At 37.3% G+C, this 25025-nt stretch overlaps 1 protein-coding gene across 3 annotated transcripts in view; it reads right to left on the bottom strand.

The window, feature by feature from the left end:
- Positions 1–12216: 12216 nt before the first annotated feature.
- The window catches only part of dclk1a (doublecortin like kinase 1a), a 47978-nt gene continuing 35169 nt past the window's right edge, over positions 12217–25025 (bottom strand). For 2 of the 3 annotated variants that reach the window (XM_039676592.2, XM_039676593.2), the window contains 10 exons: positions 21720–21804; positions 20654–20829; positions 20453–20572; positions 18439–18585; positions 16707–16840; positions 16455–16532; positions 16062–16158; positions 15204–15284; positions 14980–15093; positions 12217–13386 (listed from right to left, as the gene is read on the bottom strand). In XM_039676592.2, coding sequence (XP_039532526.2) covers positions 13114–13386; positions 14980–15093; positions 15204–15284; positions 16062–16158; positions 16455–16532; positions 16707–16840; positions 18439–18585; positions 20453–20572; positions 20654–20829; positions 21720–21804 — 1305 coding nt within the window. In that variant the 3' untranslated portion in view covers positions 12217–13113. Of the gene's footprint in view, positions 13387–14734; positions 14809–14979; positions 15094–15203; positions 15285–16061; positions 16159–16454; positions 16533–16706; positions 16841–18438; positions 18586–20452; positions 20573–20653; positions 20830–21719; positions 21805–25025 lie in introns of all 3 variants that reach the window. The other variant, XM_039676589.2, reaches the window with a different exon arrangement.

Here is a 25025-nt window from a genome sequence, read left to right as displayed (position 1 = left end):
TGAGACTTTGACCTGAGTGCAAAAATGGATGATCTAGACCCTTCCAGAGCTGAGATATCAAACTTCAAAATTTCGACCCGAAAAAAAAACGACAGTGTTACCCCTTTTGTTTTTTTTCATTTTTGGGCGAAAAATTAAGTTTCTCCAATCTTCTCAAAACTCTGGATTATGATAGAGGGCTGTGAGACTTTGACCTGAGTGCAAAAATGGATGATCTAGACCCTTCCAGAGCTGAGATATCAAACTTCAAAATTTCGACCCGAAAAAAAAACGACAGTGTTACCCCTTTTGTTTTTTTTCATTTTTGGGCGAAAAATTAAGTTTCTCTGATCTTCTCAAAACTCTGGATTATGATAGAGGGCTGTGAGACTTTGACCTGAGTGCAAAAATGGAGGCTCTAGACCCTTCCAGAGCTGAGATATCGAAACTCAAAATTTCGACCCGAAAAAAAAACGACAGTGTTACCCCTTTTGTTTTTTTTCATTTTTGGGCGAAAAATTAAGTTTCTCCAATCTTCTCAAAACTCTGGATTATGATAGAGGGCTGTGAGACTTTGACCTGAGTGCAAAAATGGATGATCTAGACCCTTCCAGAGCTGAGATATCAAACTTCAAAATTTCGACCCGAAAAAAAAACGACAGTGTTACCCCTTTTGTTTTTTTTCATTTTTGGGCGAAAAATTAAGTTTCTCTGATCTTCTCAAAACTCTGGATTATGATAGAGGGCTGTGAGACTTTGACCTGAGTGCAAAAATGGAGGCTCTAGACCCTTCCAGAGCTGAGATATCGAAACTCAAAATTTCGACCCGAAAAAAAAACGACAGTGTTACCCCTTTTGTTTTTTTTCATTTTTGGGCGAAAAATTAAGTTTCTCCAATCTTCTCAAAACTCTGGATTATGATAGAGGGCTGTGAGACTTTGACCTGAGTGCAAAAATGGATGATCTAGACCCTTCCAGAGCTGAGATATCGAAACTCAAAATTTCGACCCGAAAAAAAAAACGACAGTGTTACCCCTTTTGTTTTTTTTCATTTTTGGGCGAAAAATTAAGTTTCTCCAATCTTCTCAAAACTCTGGATTATGATAGAGGGCTGTGAGACTTTGACCTGAGTGCAAAAATGGAGGCTCTAGACCCTTCCAGAGCTGAGATATCAAACTTCAAAATTTCGACCCGAAAAAAAAACGACAGTGTTACCCCTTTTGTTTTTTTTCATTTTTGGGCGAAAAATTAAGTTTCTCCAATCTTCTCAAAACTCTGGATTATGATAGAGGGCTGTGAGACTTTGACCTGAGTGCAAAAATGGATGATCTAGACCCTTCCAGAGCTGAGATATCAAACTTCAAAATTTCGACCCGAAAAAAAAACGACAGTGTTACCCCTTTCGTTTTTTTTCATTTTTGGGCGAAAAATTAAGTTTCTCCAATCTTCCCAAAACTCTGGATTATGATAGAGGGCTGTGAGACTTTGACCTGAGTGCAAAAATGGATGATCTAGACCCTTCCAGAGCTGAGATATCAAACTTCAAAATTTCGACCCGAAAAAAAAACGACAGTGTTACCCCTTTTGTTTTTTTTTCATTTTTGGGCGAAAAATTAAGTTTCTCCAATCTTCTCAAAACTCTGGATTATGATAGAGGGCTGTGAGACTTTGACCTGAGTGCAAAAATGGATGATCTAGACCCTTCCAGAGCTGAGATATCGAAACTCAAAATTTCGACCCGAAAAAAAACGACAGTGTTACCCCTTTTGTTTTTTTTCATTTTTGGGTGAAAAATTAAGTTTCTCCAATCTTCTCAAAACTCTGGATTATGATAGAGGGCTGTGAGACTTTGACCTGAGTGCAAAAATGGAGGCTCTAGACCCTTCCAGAGCTGAGATATCAAACTTCAAAATTTCGACCCGAAAAAAAAACGACAGTGTTACCCCTTTTGTTTTTTTTCATTTTTGGGCGAAAAATTAAGTTTCTCCAATCTTCTCAAAACTCTGGATTATGATAGAGGGCTGTGAGACTTTGACCTGAGTGCAAAAATGGATGATCTAGACCCTTCCAGAGCTGAGATATCAAACTTCAAAATTTCGACCCGAAAAAAAAACGACAGTGTTACCCCTTTTGTTTTTTTTCATTTTTGGGCGAAAAATTAAGTTTCTCCAATCTTCTCAAAACTCTGGATTATGATAGAGGGCTGTGAGACTTTGACCTGAGTGCAAAAATGGATGATCTAGACCCTTCCAGAGCTGAGATATCAAACTTCAAAATTTCGACCCGAAAAAAAAACGACAGTGTTACCCCTTTTGTTTTTTTTCATTTTTGGGCGAAAAATTAAGTTTCTCCAATCTTCTCAAAACTCTGGATTATGATAGAGGGCTGTGAGACTTTGACCTGAGTGCAAAAATGGATGATCTAGACCCTTCCAGAGCTGAGATATCAAACTTCAAAATTTCGACCCGAAAAAAAAACGACAGTGTTACCCCTTTCGTTTTTTTTCATTTTTGGGCGAAAAATTAAGTTTCTCCAATCTTCTCAAAACTCTGGATTATGATAGAGGGCTGTGAGAATTTGACCTGAGTGCAAAAATGGATGATCTAGACCCTTCCAGAGCTGAGATATCAAACTTCAAAATTTCGACCCGAAAAAAAAACGACAGTGTTACCCCTTTTGTTTTTTTTCATTTTTGGGCGAAAAATTAAGTTTCTCCAATCTTCTCAAAACTCTGGATTATGATAGAGGGCTGTGAGACTTTGACCTGAGTGCAAAAATGGATGATCTAGACCCTTCCAGAGCTGAGATATCAAACTTCAAAATTTCGACCCGAAAAAAAAAACGACAGTGTTACTTACCCCTTTTGTTTTTTTTCATTTTTGGGCGAAAAATTAAGTTTCTCTGATCTTCTCAAAACTCTGGATTATGATAGAGGGCTGTGAGACTTTGACCTGAGTGCAAAAATGGATGATCTAGACCCTTCCAGAGCTGAGATATCGAAACTCAAAATTTCGACCCGAAAAAAAAAACGACAGTGTTACCCCTTTTGTTTTTTTTCATTTTTGGGCGAAAAATTAAGTTTCTCCAATCTTCTCAAAACTCTGGATTATGATAGAGGGCTGTGAGACTTTGACCTGAGTGCAAAAATGGAGGCTCTAGACCCTTCCAGAGCTGAGATATCAAACTTCAAAATTTCGACCCGAAAAAAAAACGACAGTGTTACCCCTTTTGTTTTTTTTCATTTTTGGGCGAAAAATTAAGTTTCTCCAATCTTCTCAAAACTCTGGATTATGATAGAGGGCTGTGAGACTTTGACCTGAGTGCAAAAATGGATGATCTAGACCCTTCCAGAGCTGAGATATCAAACTTCAAAATTTCGACCCGAAAAAAAAACGACAGTGTTACCCCTTTCGTTTTTTTTTTCATTTTTGGGCGAAAAATTAAGTTTCTCCAATCTTCTCAAAACTCTGGATTATGATAGAGGGCTGTGAGAATTTGACCTGAGTGCAAAAATGGATGATCTAGACCCTTCCAGAGCTGAGATATCAAACTTCAAAATTTCGACCCGAAAAAAAAACGACAGTGTTACCCCTTTTGTTTTTTTTCATTTTTGGGCGAAAAATTAAGTTTCTCCAATCTTCTCAAAACTCTGGATTATGATAGAGGGCTGTGAGACTTTGACCTGAGTGCAAAAATGGATGATCTAGACCCTTCCAGAGCTGAGATATCAAACTTCAAAATTTCGACCCGAAAAAAAAAACGACAGTGTTACCCCTTTTGTTTTTTTTCATTTTTGGGCGAAAAATTAAGTTTCTCTGATCTTCTCAAAACTCTGGATTATGATAGAGGGCTGTGAGACTTTGACCTGAGTGCAAAAATGGATGATCTAGACCCTTCCAGAGCTGAGATATCGAAACTCAAAATTTCGACCCGAAAAAAAAAACGACAGTGTTACCCCTTTTGTTTTTTTTCATTTTTGGGCGAAAAATTAAGTTTCTCCAATCTTCTCAAAACTCTGGATTATGATAGAGGGCTGTGAGACTTTGACCTGAGTGCAAAAATGGAGGCTCTAGACCCTTCCAGAGCTGAGATATCAAACTTCAAAATTTCGACCCGAAAAAAAAACGACAGTGTTACCCCTTTTGTTTTTTTTCATTTTTGGGCGAAAAATTAAGTTTCTCCAATCTTCTCAAAACTCTGGATTATGATAGAGGGCTGTGAGACTTTGACCTGAGTGCAAAAATGGAGGCTCTAGACCCTTCCAGAGCTGAGATATCAAACTTCAAAATTTCGACCCGAAAAAAAAACGACAGTGTTACCCCTTTTGTTTTTTTTTCATTTTTGGGCGAAAAATTAAGTTTCTCCAATCTTCTCAAAACTCTGGATTATGATAGAGGGCTGTGAGACTTTGACCTGAGTGCAAAAATGGATGATCTAGACCCTTCCAGAGCTGAGATATCGAAACTCAAAATTTCGACCCGAAAAAAAAACGACAGTGTTACCCCTTTTGTTTTTTTTCATTTTTGGGCGAAAAATTAAGTTTCTCCAATCTTCTCAAAACTCTGGATTATGATAGAGGGCTGTGAGACTTTGACCTGAGTGCAAAAATGGATGATCTAGACCCTTCCAGAGCTGAGATATCAAACTTCAAAATTTCGACCCGAAAAAAAAACGACAGTGTTACCCCTTTCGTTTTTTTTCATTTTTGGGCGAAAAATTAAGTTTCTCCAATCTTCTCAAAACTCTGGATTATGATAGAGGGCTGTGAGACTTTGACCTGAGTGCAAAAATGGATGATCTAGACCCTTCCAGAGCTGAGATATCAAACTTCAAAATTTCGACCCGAAAAAAAAACGACAGTGTTACCCCTTTCGTTTTTTTTTTCATTTTTGGGCGAAAAATTAAGTTTCTCCAATCTTCTCAAAACTCTGGATTATGATAGAGGGCTGTGAGACTTTGACCTGAGTGCAAAAATGGATGATCTAGACCCTTCCAGAGCTGAGATATCAAACTTCAAAATTTCGACCCGAAAAAAAAAACGACAGTGTTACCCCTTTTGTTTTTTTTCATTTTTGGGCGAAAAATTAAGTTTCTCCAATCTTCTCAAAACTCTGGATTATGATAGAGGGCTGTGAGACTTTGACCTGAGTGCAAAAATGGATGATCTAGACCCTTCCAGAGCTGAGATATCAAACTTCAAAATTTCGACCCGAAAAAAAAACGACAGTGTTACCCCTTTTGTTTTTTTTTCATTTTTGGGCGAAAAATTAAGTTTCTCCAATCTTCACAAAACTCTGGATTATGATAGAGGGCTGTGAGACTTTGACCTGAGTGCAAAAATGGATGATCTAGACCCTTCCAGAGCTGAGATATCAAACTTCAAAATTTCGACCCGAAAAAAAAAACGACAGTGTTACCCCTTTTGTTTTTTTTCATTTTTGGGCGAAAAATTAAGTTTCTCCAATCTTCTCAAAACTCTGGATTATGATAGAGGGCTGTGAGACTTTGACCTGAGTGCAAAAATGGATGATCTAGACCCTTCCAGAGCTGAGATATCAAACTTCAAAATTTCGACCCGAAAAAAAAACGACAGTGTTACCCCTTTTGTTTTTTTTAATTTTTGGGCGAAAAATTAAGTTTCTCCAATCTTCTCAAAACTCTGGATTATGATAGAGGGCTGTGAGACTTTGACCTGAGTGCAAAAATGGATGATCTAGACCCTTCCAGAGCTGAGATATCAAACTTCAAAATTTCGACCCGAAAAAAAAACGACAGTGTTACCCCTTTTGTTTTTTTTCATTTTTGGGCGAAAAATTAAGTTTCTCCAATCTTCTCAAAACTCTGGATTATGATAGAGGGCTGTGAGACTTTGACCTGAGTGCAAAAATGGATGATCTAGACCCTTCCAGAGCTGAGATATCAAACTTCAAAATTTCGACCCGAAAAAAAAACGACAGTGTTACCCCTTTTGTTTTTTTTTCATTTTTGGGCGAAAAATTAAGTTTCTCTGATCTTCTCAAAACTCTGGATTATGATAGAGGGCTGTGAGACTTTGACCTGAGTGCAAAAATGGATGATCTAGACCCTTCCAGAGCTGAGATATCGAAACTCAAAATTTCGACCCGAAAAAAAAAACGACAGTGTTACCCCTTTTGTTTTTTTTCATTTTTGGGCGAAAAATTAAGTTTCTCCAATCTTCTCAAAACTCTGGATTATGATAGAGGGCTGTGAGACTTTGACCTGAGTGCAAAAATGGAGGCTCTAGACCCTTCCAGAGCTGAGATATCAAACTTCAAAATTTCGACCCGAAAAAAAAACGACAGTGTTACCCCTTTTGTTTTTTTCATTTTTGGGCGAAAAATTAAGTTTCTCCAATCTTCTCAAAACTCTGGATTATGATAGAGGGCTGTGAGACTTTGACCTGAGTGCAAAAATGGAGGCTCTAGACCCTTCCAGAGCTGAGATATCAAACTTCAAAATTTCGACCCGAAAAAAAAACGACAGTGTTACCCCTTTTGTTTTTTTTTCGTTTTTGGGCGAAAAATTAAGTTTCTCCAATCTTCTCAAAACTCTGGATTATGATAGAGGGCTGTGAGACTTTGACCTGAGTGCAAAAATGGATGATCTAGACCCTTCCAGAGCTGAGATATCGAAACTCAAAATTTCGACCCGAAAAAAAAACGACAGTGTTACCCCTTTTGTTTTTTTTCATTTTTGGGCGAAAAATTAAGTTTCTCCAATCTTCTCAAAACTCTGGATTATGATAGAGGGCTGTGAGACTTTGACCTGAGTGCAAAAATGGATGATCTAGACCCTTCCAGAGCTGAGATATCAAACTTCAAAATTTCGACCCGAAAAAAAAACGACAGTGTTACCCCTTTTGTTTTTTTTCATTTTTGGGCGAAAAATTAAGTTTCTCTGATCTTCTCAAAACTCTGGATTATGATAGAGGGCTGTGAGACTTTGACCTGAGTGCAAAAATGGATGATCTAGACCCTTCCAGAGCTGAGATATCGAAACTCAAAATTTCGACCCGAAAAAAAAACGACAGTGTTACCCCTTTTGTTTTTTTTTTGTTTTTGGGCGAAAAATTAAGTTTCTCCAATCTTCTCAAAACTCTGGATTATGATAGAGGGCTGTGAGACTTTGACCTGAGTGCAAAAATGGATGATCTAGACCCTTCCAGAGCTGAGATATCAAACTTCAAAATTTCGACCCGAAAAAAAAACGACAGTGTTACCCCTTTCGTTTTTTTTTCATTTTTGGGCGAAAAATTAAGTTTCTCCAATCTTCTCAAAACTCTGGATTATGATAGAGGGCTGTGAGACTTTGACCTGAGTGCAAAAATGGAGGCTCTAGACCCTTCCAGAGCTGAGATATCAAACTTCAAAATTTCGACCCGAAAAAAAAAACGACAGTGTTACCCCTTTTGTTTTTTTTCATTTTTGGGCGAAAAATTAAGTTTCTCCAATCTTCTCAAAACTCTGGATTATGATAGAGGGCTGTGAGACTTTGACCTGAGTGCAAAAATGGATGATCTAGACCCTTCCAGAGCTGAGATATCAAACTTCAAAATTTCGACCCGAAAAAAAAACGACAGTGTTACCCCTTTTTTGTTTTTTTTCATTTTTGGGCGAAAAATTAAGTTTCTCCAATCTTCTCAAAACTCTGGATTATGATAGAGGGCTGTGAGACTTTGACCTGAGTGCAAAAATGGATGATCTAGACCCTTCCAGAGCTGAGATATCAAACTTCAAAATTTCGACCCGAAAAAAAACGACAGTGTTACCCCTTTTGTTTTTTTTTCATTTTTGGGCGAAAAATTAAGTTTCTCCAATCTTCTCAAAACTCTGGATTATGATAGAGGGCTGTGAGACTTTGACCTGAGTGCAAAAATGGATGATCTAGACCCTTCCAGAGCTGAGATATCAAACTTCAAAATTTCGACCCGAAAAAAAAACGACAGTGTTACCCCTTTTGTTTTTTTTCATTTTTGGGCGAAAAATTAAGTTTCTCCAATCTTCTCAAAACTCTGGATTATGATAGAGGGCTGTGAGACTTTGACCTGAGTGCAAAAATGGATGATCTAGACCCTTCCAGAGCTGAGATATCAAACTTCAAAATTTCGACCCGAAAAAAAAACGACAGTGTTACCCCTTTTGTTTTTTTTCATTTTTGGGCGAAAAATTAAGTTTCTCCGATCTTCTCAAAACTCTGGATTATGATAGAGGGCTGTGAGACTTTGACATGAGTGCAAAAATGGATGATCTAGACCCTTCCAGAGCTGAGATATCGAAACTCAAAATTTCGACCCGAAAAAAAACCGACAGTGTTACCCCTTTTGTTTTTTTTCATTTTTGGGCGAAAAATTAAGTTTCTCCAATCTTCTCAAAACTCTGGATTATGATAGAGGGCTGTGAGACTTTGACCTGAGTGCAAAAATGGATGATCTAGACCCTTCCAGAGCTGAGATATCGAAACTCAAAATTTCGACACGAAAAAAAAACGACAGTGTTACCCCTTTTGTTTTTTTTTTGGGTGAAAAATTAAGTATCCCCAATCTTCTCGAAAGTCTGGATTCTGATAGAGGGCCATGAGACTTAGACCTGAGTGAAAGAATTGAGAATCTAGACCCTTCCAGAGCTGAGATATCGAAACTCAAAATTTCAACCAGAAAAAAAAAACGACAGTGTTACCCCTTACGTTTTTTTTTTTGGGCGAAAAATTAAGTATCCCCAATCTTCTCAAAACTCTGGATTCTGATAGAGGGCCATGAGACTTAGACCTGAGTGCAAAAATGGAGGCTTTAGACCCTTCCAGAGCTGAGATATCGAAACTCAAAATTTCGACCCGAAAAAAAAAACGAGAGTGTTACCCCTTACGTTGTTTTTTTTTGGATGAAAAATTAAGTATCCCCAATCTTCTCGAAACTCTGAATTCTGATAGAGGGCCATGAGACTTAGACCTGAGTGCAAAAATGGAGGCTTTAGACCCTTCCAGAGCTGAGATATCGAAACTCAAAATTTCGATCAGAAAAAAAAAATGACATTGTTACCCCTTACGTTTTTTTTTGGGGCGAAAAATTAAGTATCCCCAATCTTCTCAAAACTCTGGATTCTGATAGAGAGCCCTGAGACTTAGACCTGAGTGCAAAAATTGAGGCTTTATACCCTTCCAGAGCTGAGATATCGAAACTCAAAATTCCGACCCGAAAAAAAATCCACAGTGTTACCCCTTACGTTTTTTTTTTTTTTTGGCGAAAAATTAAGTATCCCCAATCTTCTCGAAACTCTGGATTCTGATAGAGGGCCATGAGACTTAGACCTGAGTGCAAAAACGGAGACTTTTTAGACCCTTCCAGAGCTGAGATATCGAAACTCAAAATTTCGACCAGAAAAAAAAAACGACAGTGTTACCCCTTTTGTTTTTTTTTGTGTGAAAAATTAAGTATCCCCAATCTTCTCGAAAGTCTGGATTCTGATAGAGGGCCATGAGACTTAGACCTGAGTGCAACAACGGAGGCTTTAGACCCTTCCAGAGCTGAGATATCGAAACTCAAAATTTCGACCCGAAAAAAAAAACGAGAGTGTTACCCCTTACGTTGTTTTTTTTTGGATGAAAAATTAAGTATCCCCAATCTTCTTGAAACTCTGAATTCTGATAGAGGGCCATGAGACTTAGACCTGAGTGCAAAAATGGAGGCTTTAGACCCTTCCAGAGCTGAGATATCGAAACTCAAAATTTCGATCAGAAAAAAAAAATGACATTGTTACCCCTTACGTTTTTTTTTGGGGCGAAAAATTAAGTATCCCCAATCTTCTCAAAACTCTGGATTCTGATAGAGAGCCCTGAGACTTAGACCTGAGTGCAAAAATTGAGGCTTTATACCCTTCCAGAGCTGAGATATCGAAACTCAAAATTCCGACCCGAAAAAAAATCCACAGTGTTACCCCTTACGTTTTTTTTTTTTTTGGCGAAAAATTAAGTATCCCCAATCTTCTCGAAACTCTGGATTCTGATAGAGGGCCATGAGACTTAGACCTGAGTGCAAAAACGGAGACTTTTTAGACCCTTCCAGAGCTGAGATATCGAAACTCAAAATTTCGACCAGAAAAAAAAAACGACAGTGTTACCCCTTTTGTTTTTTTTTGTGTGAAAAATTAAGTATCCCCAATCTTCTCGAAAGTCTGGATTCTGATAGAGGGCCATGAGACTTAGACCTGAGTGCAACAACGGAGGCTCTAGACCCTTCCAGAGCTGAGATATCGAAACTCAAAATTTCGACCCAAAAAAAACCCGACAGTGTTACCCCTTACGTTTTTGTTTTTTTTGGGCGAAAAATTAAGTATCCCCAATCTTCTCGAAACTCTGGATTCTGATAGAGGGCCATGAGACTTAGACCTGAGTGCAAAAATGGAGGCTTTAGACCCTTCCAGAGCTGAGATATCGAAACTCAAAATTTCGACCAGAAAAAAAAATGACAGTGTTACCCCTTACGTTTTTTTTTGGGGCGAAAAATTAAGTATCCCCAATCTTCTTGAAACTCTGGATTCTGATAGAGGGCCATGAGACTTAGCTCTGGAAGGGTCTAAAGCCTCCATTTTTGCACTCAGGTTTGAGATATCGAAACTCAAAATATCGACCCGAAAAAAAATCGACAGTGTTACCCCTTACGTTTTTTTCGGGGGGGCGAAAAATTAAATATCCCCAATCTTCTTGAAACTCTGGATTCTGATAGAGGGCCATGAGACTTAGACCTGAGTGCAAAAATGGAGGCTCTAGACCCTTCCAGAGCTGAGATATCGAAACTCAAAATTTCGACCCGAAAAAAAATCGACAGTGTTACTCCTTACGTTTTTTTTTTTTGGGCAAAAAATTAAGTATCCCCAATCTTCTCAAAACTCTAGATTCTGATAGAGGGCCCTGAGACTTAGACCTGAGTGCAAAAATTGAGGCTTTAGACCCTTCCAGAGCTGAGATATCGAAACTCAAAATATCGACCCGAAAAAAAAAATCGACAGTGTTACCCCTTACGTTTTTTTCTTTTTGGGGCGAAAAGTTAAGTATCCCCAATCTTCTCGAAACTCTGGATTCTGATAGAGGGCCATGAGACTTAGACCTGAGTGCAAAAATGGAGGCTTTAGACCCAGCCAGAGCTGAGATATCGAAACTCAAAATTTCGACCAGAAAAAAAAAAACGACAGTGTTACCCCTTACATTTTTTTTTTGGGCGAAAAATTAAGTATTCCCAATCTTCTTGACACTCTGGATTCTGATAGAGGGCCATGAGACTTAGACCTGAGTGCAACAATGGAGGCTCTAGACCCTTCCAGAGCTGAGATATCGAAACTCAAAATTTCGACCCGAAAAAAAAACGACAGTGTTACCCCTTACGTTTTTTTTTTTTGGGCGAAAAATTAAGTATCCCCAATCCTCTCAAAACTCTGGATTCTGATAGAGGGCTGTGAGACTTTGACCTAAGTGCAAAAATGGAGGCTCTAGACCCTTCCAGAGCTGAGATATCGAAACTCAAAATTTTGACCCGAAAAAAAAAAACGACAGTGTTACCCCTTACGGTTTTTTTTTTTTGGGCGAAAAATAAGCATCCCCAATCTTCTCGAAACTCTGGATTCTGATAGAGGGCCATGAGACTTAGACCTGAGTGCAAAAATGGATGATCTAGACCCTTCCAGAGCTGAGATATCGAAACTCAAATTTCGACCAGAAAAAAAAACGACATTGTTACCCCTTACGTTTTTTTTTTTTGGAGTTTAAAAGTCTTTATAAAATTTTGAACAAAACTCTGATATTTTGCGATGATCTTCAGTAATAACTCCATTAATATTCAACTTACTGATACTGTTGTTTGTGGAACGAGATTTCTCAAGACTAAAGAAATAACGAGAGTTTTGTTCACCTTCTTCTAACCACTTGATATAAAAGCACCCTTTGCTTTTTGCTGATACATTTCATCAAGTTTGGTTTGTGCGTAAGATAACTCTTCTTTTTCCTCCTTTGTTAGGGAGTCAAATTCTCTGCAGGATAATTTTTGTCATATTAGAAACAATCTTTAATTCCTCCGCTTTCCTGGCTTTAACTGTTTCAGCACCAAACTTTCTTGAATATTTTCCTATCTCATATTTGAGCAGATCCCAGTTGAGCCCAAAACAGTATCCCTTGTTTGCTTTAGAAATTAAGTAGCTTAATAAATGGATAACCCAATACACAACAACAAAATGAGGTTAAAATGTATTTTTTAATAAGATAATGTCTCAAATTATAATGTAAGAGCCACTCTGTATTCCATGCACTAATGAAAGAATACAATAACACCGTAAGCAGGGCTATGAGTTTACTAGAACACCTCTTACAGCACTTCAGGAACACTCAACCCTAATCTGACCTCCGGACTCATTACACAGCACCACTGAAGAAATGTCCTGCATTCGTGAAATGGAATTAATCAGAACCAACCGGCATTTGTATTTCCCAAGAGCTGACCCTGTATCGGAATGTTCCCACAATGCATTTGTGCTTATGTTCCATAGACTTAAAAACTGCAAAAATGGTTAAATGTGACTTACATTGTCTAGATAAGATAAAGAAATATATTGTCAATATCAAAATAATTGAAATTATATTATTTACACTGATTACAAAACAAGGTCCCCATCTCATGTGTGCGTCAAGTACCTTAACCACTGAGGGAAGGAAGTCCAGGTATCGGCAATTCAAATCCTTCACGGTCGAAAGCTTTGAAAGGTTTTTGGGAACACGGGACACTAATTACCAGGAATGCCAACAGCTAATCAGTTACATTGTCCTCACAGTTTCCTTCTGGAGCAAACCGGACCAATAAAAACATCACATTCCTAAGGTGCTTCAACAGAAAAAGAGGACGTTATTTAACTTGAATAAAAAAGAATATGTTTTCAATATGTATAAATAAATGAAAAGGTTATTACAATGACCATAAATAAACAAGAAACCCTTCTTGACGGTCATCATGTTCCCTGCACCTTTATGTGATCAGATTACAAAATGGTTCGGTTCAGTTCATCGGTCCACTTCCGAATCCTCATAAACCCTTCTCCTCTTTTAGTGCCCTTCCACTCGCTCTCTTTCCTTTCAACGCTAGAAAGGGGAGAAGAGGGAGCGAACAGTCTCCGTGGAGCAGGCGGAAAAGTCTTCAGACTCGGGCGTGGTGGAGGAGGTGGTGGTGTTGGTGGCGGCGGCGCTGGGAGAGGGACTGGGGGACGTGGGGTCGAGGTGCAGACCGGGGCACAGACGAGGCGTAAAGGCTGGGATGTGGAGGCTACAGGTCGGCTGGGTGGTCCAGGGAGCTGCGCTCACATTCGGGTGGCGTCCTCGTCTGAGAATCTGCCTCTCCTTATCAAGAGCGGTGGTCTGATGGAGGATATGGGGAACTTTAGGCTTAATCACAACACATTTTGCCATGTCAGTTACAACACTAAACCCACGCTTTCACAGACAAGATTTAAGCGAGTTCCAGACTAAAATGCATGTTTGAAACTTGCACTGACTTGTCATAAAACATGTCAGTGCTGTAGTTTTGTCTAAATATGAACACCAGTAATGTTTTGTTTGTTTTTTTTCTCTATAAAACATACTTAAATGAAGACTTAATATAAGTCCTGTCTGTGAAACCAGGCCTAAAGATCTTAGACATTGGGATAATATGAGGGTGAAAAAATCATTAAAACATTTTTTTTGGGGGGGTGAACTATCCCTTTAATTAAAATTATTAAAAAAATAAATAAATAATAACAAATTAAATGTAAATACACTATTGTTCAAAAGGCTGGTGTCAGTAAGACTGTTTAAATGTTTTTGAAAAGGCTCTTTTATGCATTTATTTAATTTTTAAAAAAAGTAATATTACAATCACTACTTTTTACAAAAAGAATCACAACTTTTTCAAAAAGAATTGCTAGTTTTTACAAAAAAGAATCGCCACTTTTTCAAAAAGAATCGCTATTTTTTTTAAAAAGAATCCCCCTTTTTTAAAAAGAATCGCTATTTTTTACAAAAAGAATCGCTACTTTTTCCAAAAAGAATCGCTACTTTTTCCAAAAAGAATCGCTACTTTTTCAAAAAGAATCGCTACTTTTTCCAAAAAGAATCGCTACTTTTTCCAAAAAGAATCGCCCTTTTTCAAAAAGAATCGCTATTTTTTACAAAAAGAATCGCTACTTTTTACAAAAAGAATCGCTACTTTTTACAAAAAGAATTGCTACTTTTACAAAAAAAATCGCTACTTTTTCCAAAAAGAATCACTACTTTCCCAAAAAGAATCACTACTTTTTCAAAAAGAATCACTACTTTTTTCCAAATAGAATCGCTACTTTTTCAAAAATAATCGCTACTTTTAGAGTACATTTAATATTAATACATTCATGTGATAAATATATTAAAAGTGAATTTCTACTAACAAAATAGACATTGTGGGCAACAGCGGGACAGGTTGTGGAGTATATATCTTCTGCACAAGGTTGAAGATCATGAGAAGCAGGACAGTGACAGAAGCAGCACACTGAAGCAAGTGAAGAGCACATAAAAATGTCAATTGCCATGATGTAGAAGCAAATCATGCACATTCTGAACTGGGAACGTTCACACACACGGGCTGAATGACTGTGGATGGCCAGCAGCCATCTTTGATCATGACACGAGCAGGATTCACTGGGGTTCAACAAGACAGGGCTGGCGTGCTACAGCGGACACATGGCGTTACCTTATCCAAAACATGCCCGGGTTCTGATAGAAATCCAACGACCCTGATCTCTGGATGGAAAAGTCATGGTCGAGCTAAGCGAAGAAAAATCAGTGGAGCTCAGATAACATCATAGACACACTCAAATCATCTGCTGTAGTCTATTTCAACTATTAGTAAAGTATATCATTTGGCCTCGGCTGTCCATCACACACTGTGTCTTGTCTTTACTGTTTATTCTGCGTCTGGTGTGAGTGTGTTCTTACCGTCATGACAGACACTCCTGGGGTGTTGTTGCTGGCCTTGGGCCCTGTGTTAAAGTGCTTCTTGATCTTTCCCGCCACTGACAGCTGGTGCTCGTTCTCTGACAGACCGTCATTCTGAAACAGCCATTGATCCCATCAGTTACTGTAGTTCTACGTGTGTTAAGACTGTGTCTGTTAAAAGTTTATCAATAAAGATTGAGATGAGTTTAATGTGAATTACTCACAGTGACCCAGGGGTGTTCCAGCACCTGCAGCGCTGTGTATCTCTGATCCACTTCCACCTGCAGCATCGACACGATCAGCTCCTGAGGACACGGACGGGACACAGAGTTACTGCCAAACCCCAATGCCAACAACAAATACATATTGATGTCCAATGTGAGACTCATGACCTTCAATTCATGAACACAAAGACCACATTAAACAATAAGTTATTATTAAAATTATGAATAACTAGCGCAATGCCGTTGCAGAACCTGTTTTTGTGTGTTTTTAGTAATTGTCGGTTTGGTATGTTTGAGTTGCTGAATAGCATAGGTTACTATTACACAGTATATTACTATTACACGTAATAATTTTTAAAAAACAATCGCTACTTTTTCAAAAAGAATAATGTAACAAATAATTTAATAAATGTAAAATAACAATCAAAATATGTTGCTTTTAAAAAACCAATATATTATTTATTATCATATTATTTTGCGTTTACAAAGCCCACATATTATTTATTATCATCTTTGTTTACTTAAAAACACATTATTTATCCTATTATTTAGCTTTTTTTACATCATTTTTAATATCCAATAATGTAGCTTTTATTATCATATTATTTGGCTTTTACAAAGCCCACATATTATTTATTATTAACATATTATTTTGCTTCCAACAAGCCCATATATTATTTATTACCATATTATTTTACTAAAAAAACACATTTTAATTATCCTATTATTTAACATTTTTTTAACAATTTTTAATATCAAATAATGTAGCTTTAAAAAACATGATATTATTTATTATAATGTTATTTGCCATTTAAAAAATCCACTAAAAATGATTTATTCCAAACAAACTCCACTTACTTTGGCGGAGTCGGACACATTGTCCCAGTACGGGAGAGGGAATTCTAACTGTCCCAGCAGTATCTGGTCAAACAGAGCTTCTTGATCATCAGTGCTCCTGAAATATAGGGAATGCGACTTCAAATATACATCAACAGGGGGAGCTCGATACATTTGGTTCATGGACAGTAGCACAGATAGCCACAGGGAGGCGCAATAACATCTTACATAACCATACAGCTTTGATTACATTACTCAAAGTGCACTACATACCAGCAAGAATGTATTTAACAATGAATCTTTGACATTCACCATTTTGATGGCAATTACACTTTATTAACTTCGAAAAGCATGAAAACATTAAAAATATATAAAAATTAGAATCTCATATAACTGAATACACACTGAACTTACCCACGAAATGGAGGAAAGCCACAGAGGAGAATATATGTGATGACTCCAGCGGCCCAGATGTCTACCTTAAGGCCATACCTACAATCCAGAAAACAAGTGTTGTTTGAGTTTTATTGCTCTATACTTACTACTTTTCAGCTTTATAATTCTAAATAATATGATCATAACAATCACAACAGTATGCTTAATAGCATCACACGAGTCCATGAAAATATCACACGTTCAAAGACCCAGACATGCTCAAATATTCACCCGGTCTCTGCGATAATCTCTGGTGCTACATATGTGGGTGTCCCACAGACAGTGTACAGGGGTCCGTCTACCACAGTGGCCAAGCCAAAGTCGCCCAGCTTCAGCGATTTGCTCCCGTCTTGATGCTCGTACACCTGTGAATCAAAGCGAAGGACGATATTAGAGCTGGGAGCAAAATCAAAAGCAATCTTTGAAAATGACATATCCGGCTCTGAGGTGAGCAAATGTGCAGATCAGTGTCAAAAATATGCACTCGCTTCAAATAAACAGATATTTGTGCATGTAATGTCTTTAACCTAAATTCCACTGATGCTGAATCCATTGAGCATCCTAAGATTGGCTGTCTTTGTGTTTGTTGTTATATAACATTATGAATAAACCTCATTCTGCATTGCTAGGTGCATTTACATGCCACAAGCGATTACCTTCGACACACCGAGACTGAGTGAGCGCATATGTGAGCCAGTGCACGGCGCTTTCTAGCTCACTGGAGTGCATTTGACAAACAGAGGGTCTTATTTACTGCTTCCAGATCACATTTCATTGGTAAGATCCACAGCGTTTATAGAAAAATTCGCCAGCTCATAAACAGGGCTTAAAGCACTAATGGTGTTTTAATGCACTGGTACATTTAGAGATGTTGGCATATTTTCCCTCCATAACTTGTCTTCTTTCAGACCAGTGGAAAAAAAAAACATGTATTTTATTAGACTCACTTCAAAAATATTGCCATTCTCCAAAGGTGTTTACAAGGCGGTATGTTCATATATCATTCACCTGATTTATATAATATTTTCTTCCTTATAGCATTAAGATATTTCTCTGGCTGTTTAATTTTTTTGGAGTGATAAAAAGTGGTTACAAGAGGTAAAAACGATATAAATACTGTTCGTTTTCTCACACAAACCACTCTTATCGTGTCTTCAAATCATTAAATCGTGTTTAATTTGGACTTCTCTGTGCATGCTCTTTGAGGTGGTGACCATAGACCTCCATTATATGACTGACAGACAAGAACGGTTTGACTTAAAAATATCAAAATTGAAACTACTGTGGAAACAACGACACCTACATCTTGGATACCCCTGAGGTAAGATAAAACATACCAAACATTAATTTCAAAGTGAACTATCCCTTTAATATGCCAACAAAAACAGAGGAATTTTGAGCCTTGCTTTATCTAATGTTCAAATTTATGTTCTGGACATTAATGCAAAAATATTTAGAAAACATAAACGGTTTTAAATGTACTGATTAATCTACAGGGGAACTTGAAGTATAGCGGTATCTTTTTGTTAAAAGTTGAATCCTATCTTACCAAAAACAACCCTTCCCTCTTAAATCAGTAGAGGAAGTGGTTGCGTATCAGCCATTGATTCATGAATGATGTCTGGTAAAAGGTACGAGAGCAGCCTTGGAGAACAGTACAGTCTGTGAACTGTCAAAGTGTGAGTCACATCTCAGTTCTTCCGCTGCAGAAGTGATATCACACGTATGCAGTCAGTCAGTAGGTGGCTGGTCTAGACTCGCAGCAATCATCACTCTTTCTCCAAACACACTTATATAGCTATACAGCCCACAAGACCTATGAGTTTCATCCCGTTCCCCTACACGACACGTTTGTGGAGGCTGGTGATCTTTAGGATGTGACAACAACACAATATTTTCTTAGGATGTCACTCTCAGAACGAAGTATTTTTTGGAAAGGAAGGATGGCGTTTTGAAGTCTTACCAAAAGGTTCTCTGGCTTGATGTCCCTGTGGACGATGTTAAGGCTGTGTAAGTATTTGATAGCATTGGCAAGGTTGTACAGCATGCCACTGGCGTCCCGCTCTGTGTATCTGTTGGCGGAGGTGATGGCATCAAAAAGATCTCCTCCCTAAAAATAAGAACAGAGTACGAAATTGAACAGTCGTCTTCACACTATTAAACATGCATTGATTCTTATTAATGCTACTGAAGTTATTCATCCAAGAGAATTGTTTTAGAATACATTATTTTTAAATTTCCAATTCCTTCCACAAACATTGAAATATTTATTGTAATAATATTAAAGTTTGAAAGCATTAATTATCACTATTATTTTTATTTTAAATAATTTATCATTATATATATTAAAATATTGAAAAATATTTTTATTATTAATAATGAATTTAACAATATGTGTTTAAATGTGAAAATTGCACACAAATACACATTTAAAAATTATAAAAAATAAAAATAATAGTGATAATAAATGCAATTAAACACTTATATTATTACAATAAATATTTAAATGTTTGTGTTTGTAATTTGTTTAACATTGATGGCTTAGACCATGTGACTTGTCTTGTTCTTTTTTAAAATAGAAAAACAATGGAAAATCTGCAAAAATGAGTTTTAATGCAAAATAATTTTTCTTCTTGCTCTTTATTTTCTCATTCAAGCATGTTTCTGTATCCCTTTAAAAGCCGATTAACACCAAAAACGATAAATATGATACGGTACAAGTTTTAATAATCATTCTAATTTTATGAGAATAGAGAAGTCTACATGTCAGCGCACGCTTATAATAAACAGAACATAGATTATAGCCATCTTTTTGTGAATGAGCTGCCACTGTAAAAAATAAAACCGTAATTTTTACGGTAAAAACACGGCAGCTGTGGTTGCCAGAACTTTACCATTAACTTAACTCTGAACTTAAAATTTACAGTAAAAACAACGTATTTCATTATCTGATATGGTAATTTACCAACTTATTGAGGTATTGATTTCTGTTTTGTACCATTGTAATACACAAGACAACCAACAATCCTCACAGCAGAGATGATGAGAGTCACATGATTTATCAAAGCCCATCACAAGAAGGTTTATACTTTTATAAAGAAGCTGCACAGTGTTATTCGCACAAACATTAAACGCCATCATGGTAACACACATGAAATTAAAAAAATTGACATTAAATTAACATTAAATGCAACATACAACCCTAATGTACATAACTGATTAGAAAAAACAAGAAAACTACGAGGAAACGTAGTTCTTTCAACAAAAATACATCATTAAGCGTCACAGAGGGAATTGTGTGGGAATATCAATTTACGTTTTTTCACTGTAAATTATACAATGAGGTTTTCAAAAACTGTAAATTGAATGGTATTTTACAGTAAAATTGCATTAAATGTACCATGAGATCTATCACAGTTATTTACCGTATATATTACGGAAACTTTCTGTTAACCAATTAACAGTTTTGCACTGTAGCATTTTTACAGTTTTTTACCGTTAAAATCACGATTCATTTTATAGCCTAGGTTTACATACCACAATATTCACAATATAGCAAGATCTCAGTGGACAGACCCTTCATATTGTATCCACGATGTCTATCATCATTCTTCCCAGCCCTAGTCTGAGCTCTTTCACATCTACAGCTACGTTTGGGAAAGGAACGGTTTTAAAGCAAGGTGGTATTTCCACATACAGAAAATGAGAGTTTTCCTTGAGGTCAAGGAGTTTATACACAACAGGCAGAAAGTTCACAGTGGCCTGGTTTGCCGTTCGCGTGGCAGAAATCCCCTCAAAGAGTCGAGTTAAGTGGAGCAGCGGCTTAAAATAACGCTCAGTTCAACTAAGGCAGCACAACTGCCATTACACGGACCATCAAGAGCTAAAACCCCTCCGGATCACCACAAGACATGTAGAACAAACAAAACAAAACTTTGTTTTCACCTCAGGTTGCATGAAAATACTATAGTACACACCTTTACAAGCTCCATGACCAGATAGAGTTCACTGTAAGTGTCCATCTCCTCAATCAGCAGCACAATGTTTGGATGTTTCACTCTTCTTAGGATAGCCACCTCATTCTGGATCATATGCTCCTGTGCATTCATAATAAAAATATACTGTATAAAAAATAGAATTTTATTGACAATATCATAATGATATCTTTGACATCTCACCTTCCCTCTGCATTTGCCTTTGTTGATGATCTTCAGGGCGTACGCCCTGCTGGTCGAGTGCTCCACACATTCATGGACCACCGCAAAATTCCCGTCTCCGATCATTCGGCCGACTTTGTACCGATCTGAAATGGAGCTTGGGACTGTGGGTATCGGCGTCTCCTCCAAGGGCTCGGCTGCAGACGGTGAGGAAGAAAATTAGAGCAAGACTGAGTGGGCCTCATTCAGAATCTGTTTTGATGACTGAAATCTCTGTAGGCAGTGGAAGCATTTGATTCCCGACCAACATTCCTAGTCTGAGAATCTCTTTGAATACAGCTCAAAGAACGAGACGATAAACATGGATTTGGTTCACACCTCATGTGTCTTTCATTAGTGTTACAGTCAGCTACAAATGATTGTACAATGAACACCTATGCAAAGCCTTCAAATGTTGACCTTCATTGCAGACATACTTTTAAAACACCGAGCAACTATAAAGCTTTTATTGGTAAAGGGCCTTCTCATGAATAAATTCATCAACCTGCCATATCTGCATAAGATCACAGTTCTTGAACAGCATAAACCTACTGTAGACCTTGATGACTTTGAAAAAAAATCTGAATACATTTATATTTCATGGATGCTTAACAGTCACTCTAAACCTAGAGATGCTATTGTTAACTAAAGCTGAAACTATGCAAAAAATTGTGTATTGCTAAATTTGTTTATTGCTAATTATTCCAGTTAGTAGCCAAGGCAAAATTAAAAATATTTGTTTACATTTTTGTTTATATTTTTAAGATTGAAGTCTAAAACAGGAACATTCCTTTAACATTAGTTTTAACATTCCTAAAACTAAAATTGAAATAAAAATAATTTAAAGCTAAATAGAAATATATATATATATATATATATATATATATATATTTGAAAACTTTGGTAAATAAAATAAAAATGACAAAAAACACACGTCAAAATTACTCACATTTAAACAACAAAATATAAAAATATATTTAAAAAAATGCTATATATACATAATACTAAAATAATACTGTCTAAAAACCAGCTTCGCTTGATCTCTTACCATCGCTCACAGAACCTTCCTCCTCTTCCAGACTGCAGACTTTGGTAGAGGCCAGAGACACAGAGGAACCGCTGTGCTGGGATCCCTGTGAGGAAGAGAACATCCAATTAAACCAGAAACCACTATAATCATGCATCAAAATACCATGAATAATTATTTATTACGAATTATTCCGATTTTTAGAATTTAACAACCGTTAAAGGAGAACTCAATTTGAACATTGAGCTAATTTTTTTGTACATTTGGAGTGCTGTCAGTACAGACAAAAACAACAAAAATTGGTGTTGCCTACACCGTGTTATCCTCTTTTTAAAATTTGCACCCTGTTGACTTCAATGGGGCATGTTCATTGTTAATATTATAGTTAACTGACATTAACTAATGAGACCTTATTGTAAAGTAATATCTATTGTTCTGCATAAGTCTTTTGCACTTGAATCTGCTTGAAAAATGTATAGTATGACAACATTTTTTTGCAATTTTTTACAATATCGTGATAATACGGTAAACCGTGGGAAAAGCTTCAGCAATTATCGCAACATAAAAATTTGATGCCGTCACATGGCCACCATGGTCAGTGTGTGTGAGAGAGAGAGAGCGATAAATAACTCCAAAAACCACCCAACCTTAAAAATACTGAAAAGGATAAACCGCTCCGTCCCAGATAGCACAAGTCTATTTGATGTAATGTGTACATCTGGAAGACGTATTTTTAAGAGTGTTTGCTCATCTGCAATACGTCTATAGGACGTTTCCTGTCAGATGTCAAATAGACATTTAGAAGATGTCAGTAACATGCATTCTAAATCATTACATCTTCTAAACATCTATTTGACATCTGACAGGAAACGTCCTATAGACGTATTGCAGATGAGCAAACACTCTTAAAAATACATCTTCCAGATGTAATCACATCAAATAGACTTGTGCTACCTGCATGGGCTCACTTTCTACCTGCTGGATATCCTAAAGCTGTCGCATGTGCTATTCCCGTCAGGACGGTCGGCACGCTTGGGACACAATCCTCTCATTCTCACTTTTAAACACAGCAGAGCAAACAGTTAGCACATCAGTGTTTCTTTGCTAGTTTCCATGGAAGCACCAAGTGTGAGCGGAGTTACTGGCTGTGCTGTAAATTGGTTTTCGCTCAGGTTGCCGCCAGTCAGGGTGCAGGGACCCTTTCAGGTCCGCGCGGAGAGTAATTGGAAGTGTGTCTCCGGGAGCGCCGCGCTTTCCTGGCTGTTGGACGAACTCAAATGGATTTGATTGGACGGTCGCGGCGTGCGACTGCGGCCCCGGTCGCTGCTAATGGCGAGAACGAAGCGCAAAAATGCCGAGACGAAACAGTGGATGGGTCAGGGAGGGTCAGCACTCCTACAGTACACACACACTGTTTGATAATGTCAGTGTGAGTATATGAGACGGGCGAGGCTGGGCTGTTTAAGTGTCATCAGAAAGAGCTTGACTTTGAAGAGAGAGAGAGAGAGAGAGAGAGAGAGAGAGAGAGAGAGAGAGAGAGAGAGAGAGAGAGAGAGAGAGAGAGAGAGAGAGAGAGAGAGAGAGAGAGAGAGAGAGAGAGAGAGAGTGCGTGTGCGCGCGCGCGTTTCCGCATCCTTTTTCTATTTCATTCAGATCACAGTTTGTCCTGGTGCTGTCAAAACTCTTGTTACCATGGAAACTGTTGGAGTGTACTAATAATATTTTCCCTCTGCGAGACAGGAAGCAGCCAGAGACTTGCCCATATAAGGCATCTTCCTGTTTCCTGGCTGAATGCTAGGTCAAATCAGACTTTCACAGAAATTCTCTGGAGCAAAACCAAACAAAATAAACCTTTTTTGTATGTGTATTTGCCTCTCGTTTAATTTAATGATCTGAATCCACTATTACGTTGTTAAATCCATGTGCACAAGCAAATGTAAGTAGGTCTACTTGGTTGCATAATAATCTGTTATTCAGCATATCTGCAATTATGATGCTCATAACACAAATTTACCTCAATGATCCCTAATTTAGCGTTGCAGTAATGCTATCAAACCATTCTTTATAGGTGAAACAATTAACAGGCTCAGTATCAATAACAATGACGCATTATGGCCACTCTTGTCATTTTGCAGCAGACTAATTACATAATGGCTTGAATGACTGATTTAATATCTGAGATGATTTTGTTTTGTGGAGATGGTGATGCAATCGGGAAATTTAATTTACTGAGGAGAGAATCTCTAAGGTTTTGCTTCTTAACTCTATTAAGACCAAATTGGGAAAATTAACTACACCAGTAATCTAACTAACTCTGTGACCGTCTGCATTCATTTGTTTTTTAAACGCAGGACCATCATTAAAGCGATTGTGCAGTTGAAAAGGAAAATTAGTTTGGGATCCGCAAAGTCTGGGATAAATAAAATGTGATTAAAGCAACTCTGAGCCAAACTGTCTCAAATAAACAGAAGAGGACCGAAATGATTTTGTAAAGAGCTCGTACTAGATAAAGAGACTCACTGTTTAATGTATTTAGTATCTTCAATCATACGTACATGATGGAATGGTTTCATGACATGCTTTATGGAAAAAAATAACACAATGACCAGACAATGACATGCCTTATACACATATAAAACCTCTAAGATTTAGATTATGATACACAACTAATAGAAAAACAAAGATAACTGCTTGATTGACAATAAAGCAAATATATAACTGAGCAGAGTCAAAAACAATAAGGTACAACAAACAAATGAGAACCAATAGAAACACAAGAGGACAGAAAACTAAAAAAGAAAAAGAACTGATAATATTTACATGGTATCAGACACTATTTTCTGAAATGAATATGAAGTGACCAGTTAAAGGAATGGCTCACTCAAAAATGAAAACACTTGACTTGAGATATCAGTGTTTATGGAATGAATGAAAACACATGCACACTTACAGTACACACACAATGTAATTTAAACATCAAAAATGAAAAAAAAAAAAAAACCACAAAAAAACACCAAAGGAAAATGTGAGGAGCATGCAACCCAACAGACAGATTGAGGAACATCATCATTCCATAGAGATGATGAAGAATGTGTTTTAATGAAATTTTTAATTGAATTGGCTAAGCCCATCACAACAAAATAGGAAAGAAGGAATTCTGCATCCTGTTTGCGACAGATGCGTTCTCAATTCAACCCTGAACAGCACTCAACTCTGATAGAGACATGTGTGATTTTGAGCTTGATGGCCTCACTTTTCATGTTACGCAACAGGAAACACACAGCCTACCTAGTTAACCAACCAACAAAATGTCCATTTAATCTCACA

Source organism: Pimephales promelas, chromosome 23 (assembly GCF_988280905.1).
Source record: "Pimephales promelas chromosome 23, fPimPro1.hap1.1, whole genome shotgun sequence".
NCBI classification, from domain to species: Eukaryota; Metazoa; Chordata; class Actinopteri; order Cypriniformes; family Leuciscidae; genus Pimephales; species Pimephales promelas.
Note: the sequence above shows the minus strand (reverse complement) of the source record. Positions and strands in the feature narration are given on the sequence as shown.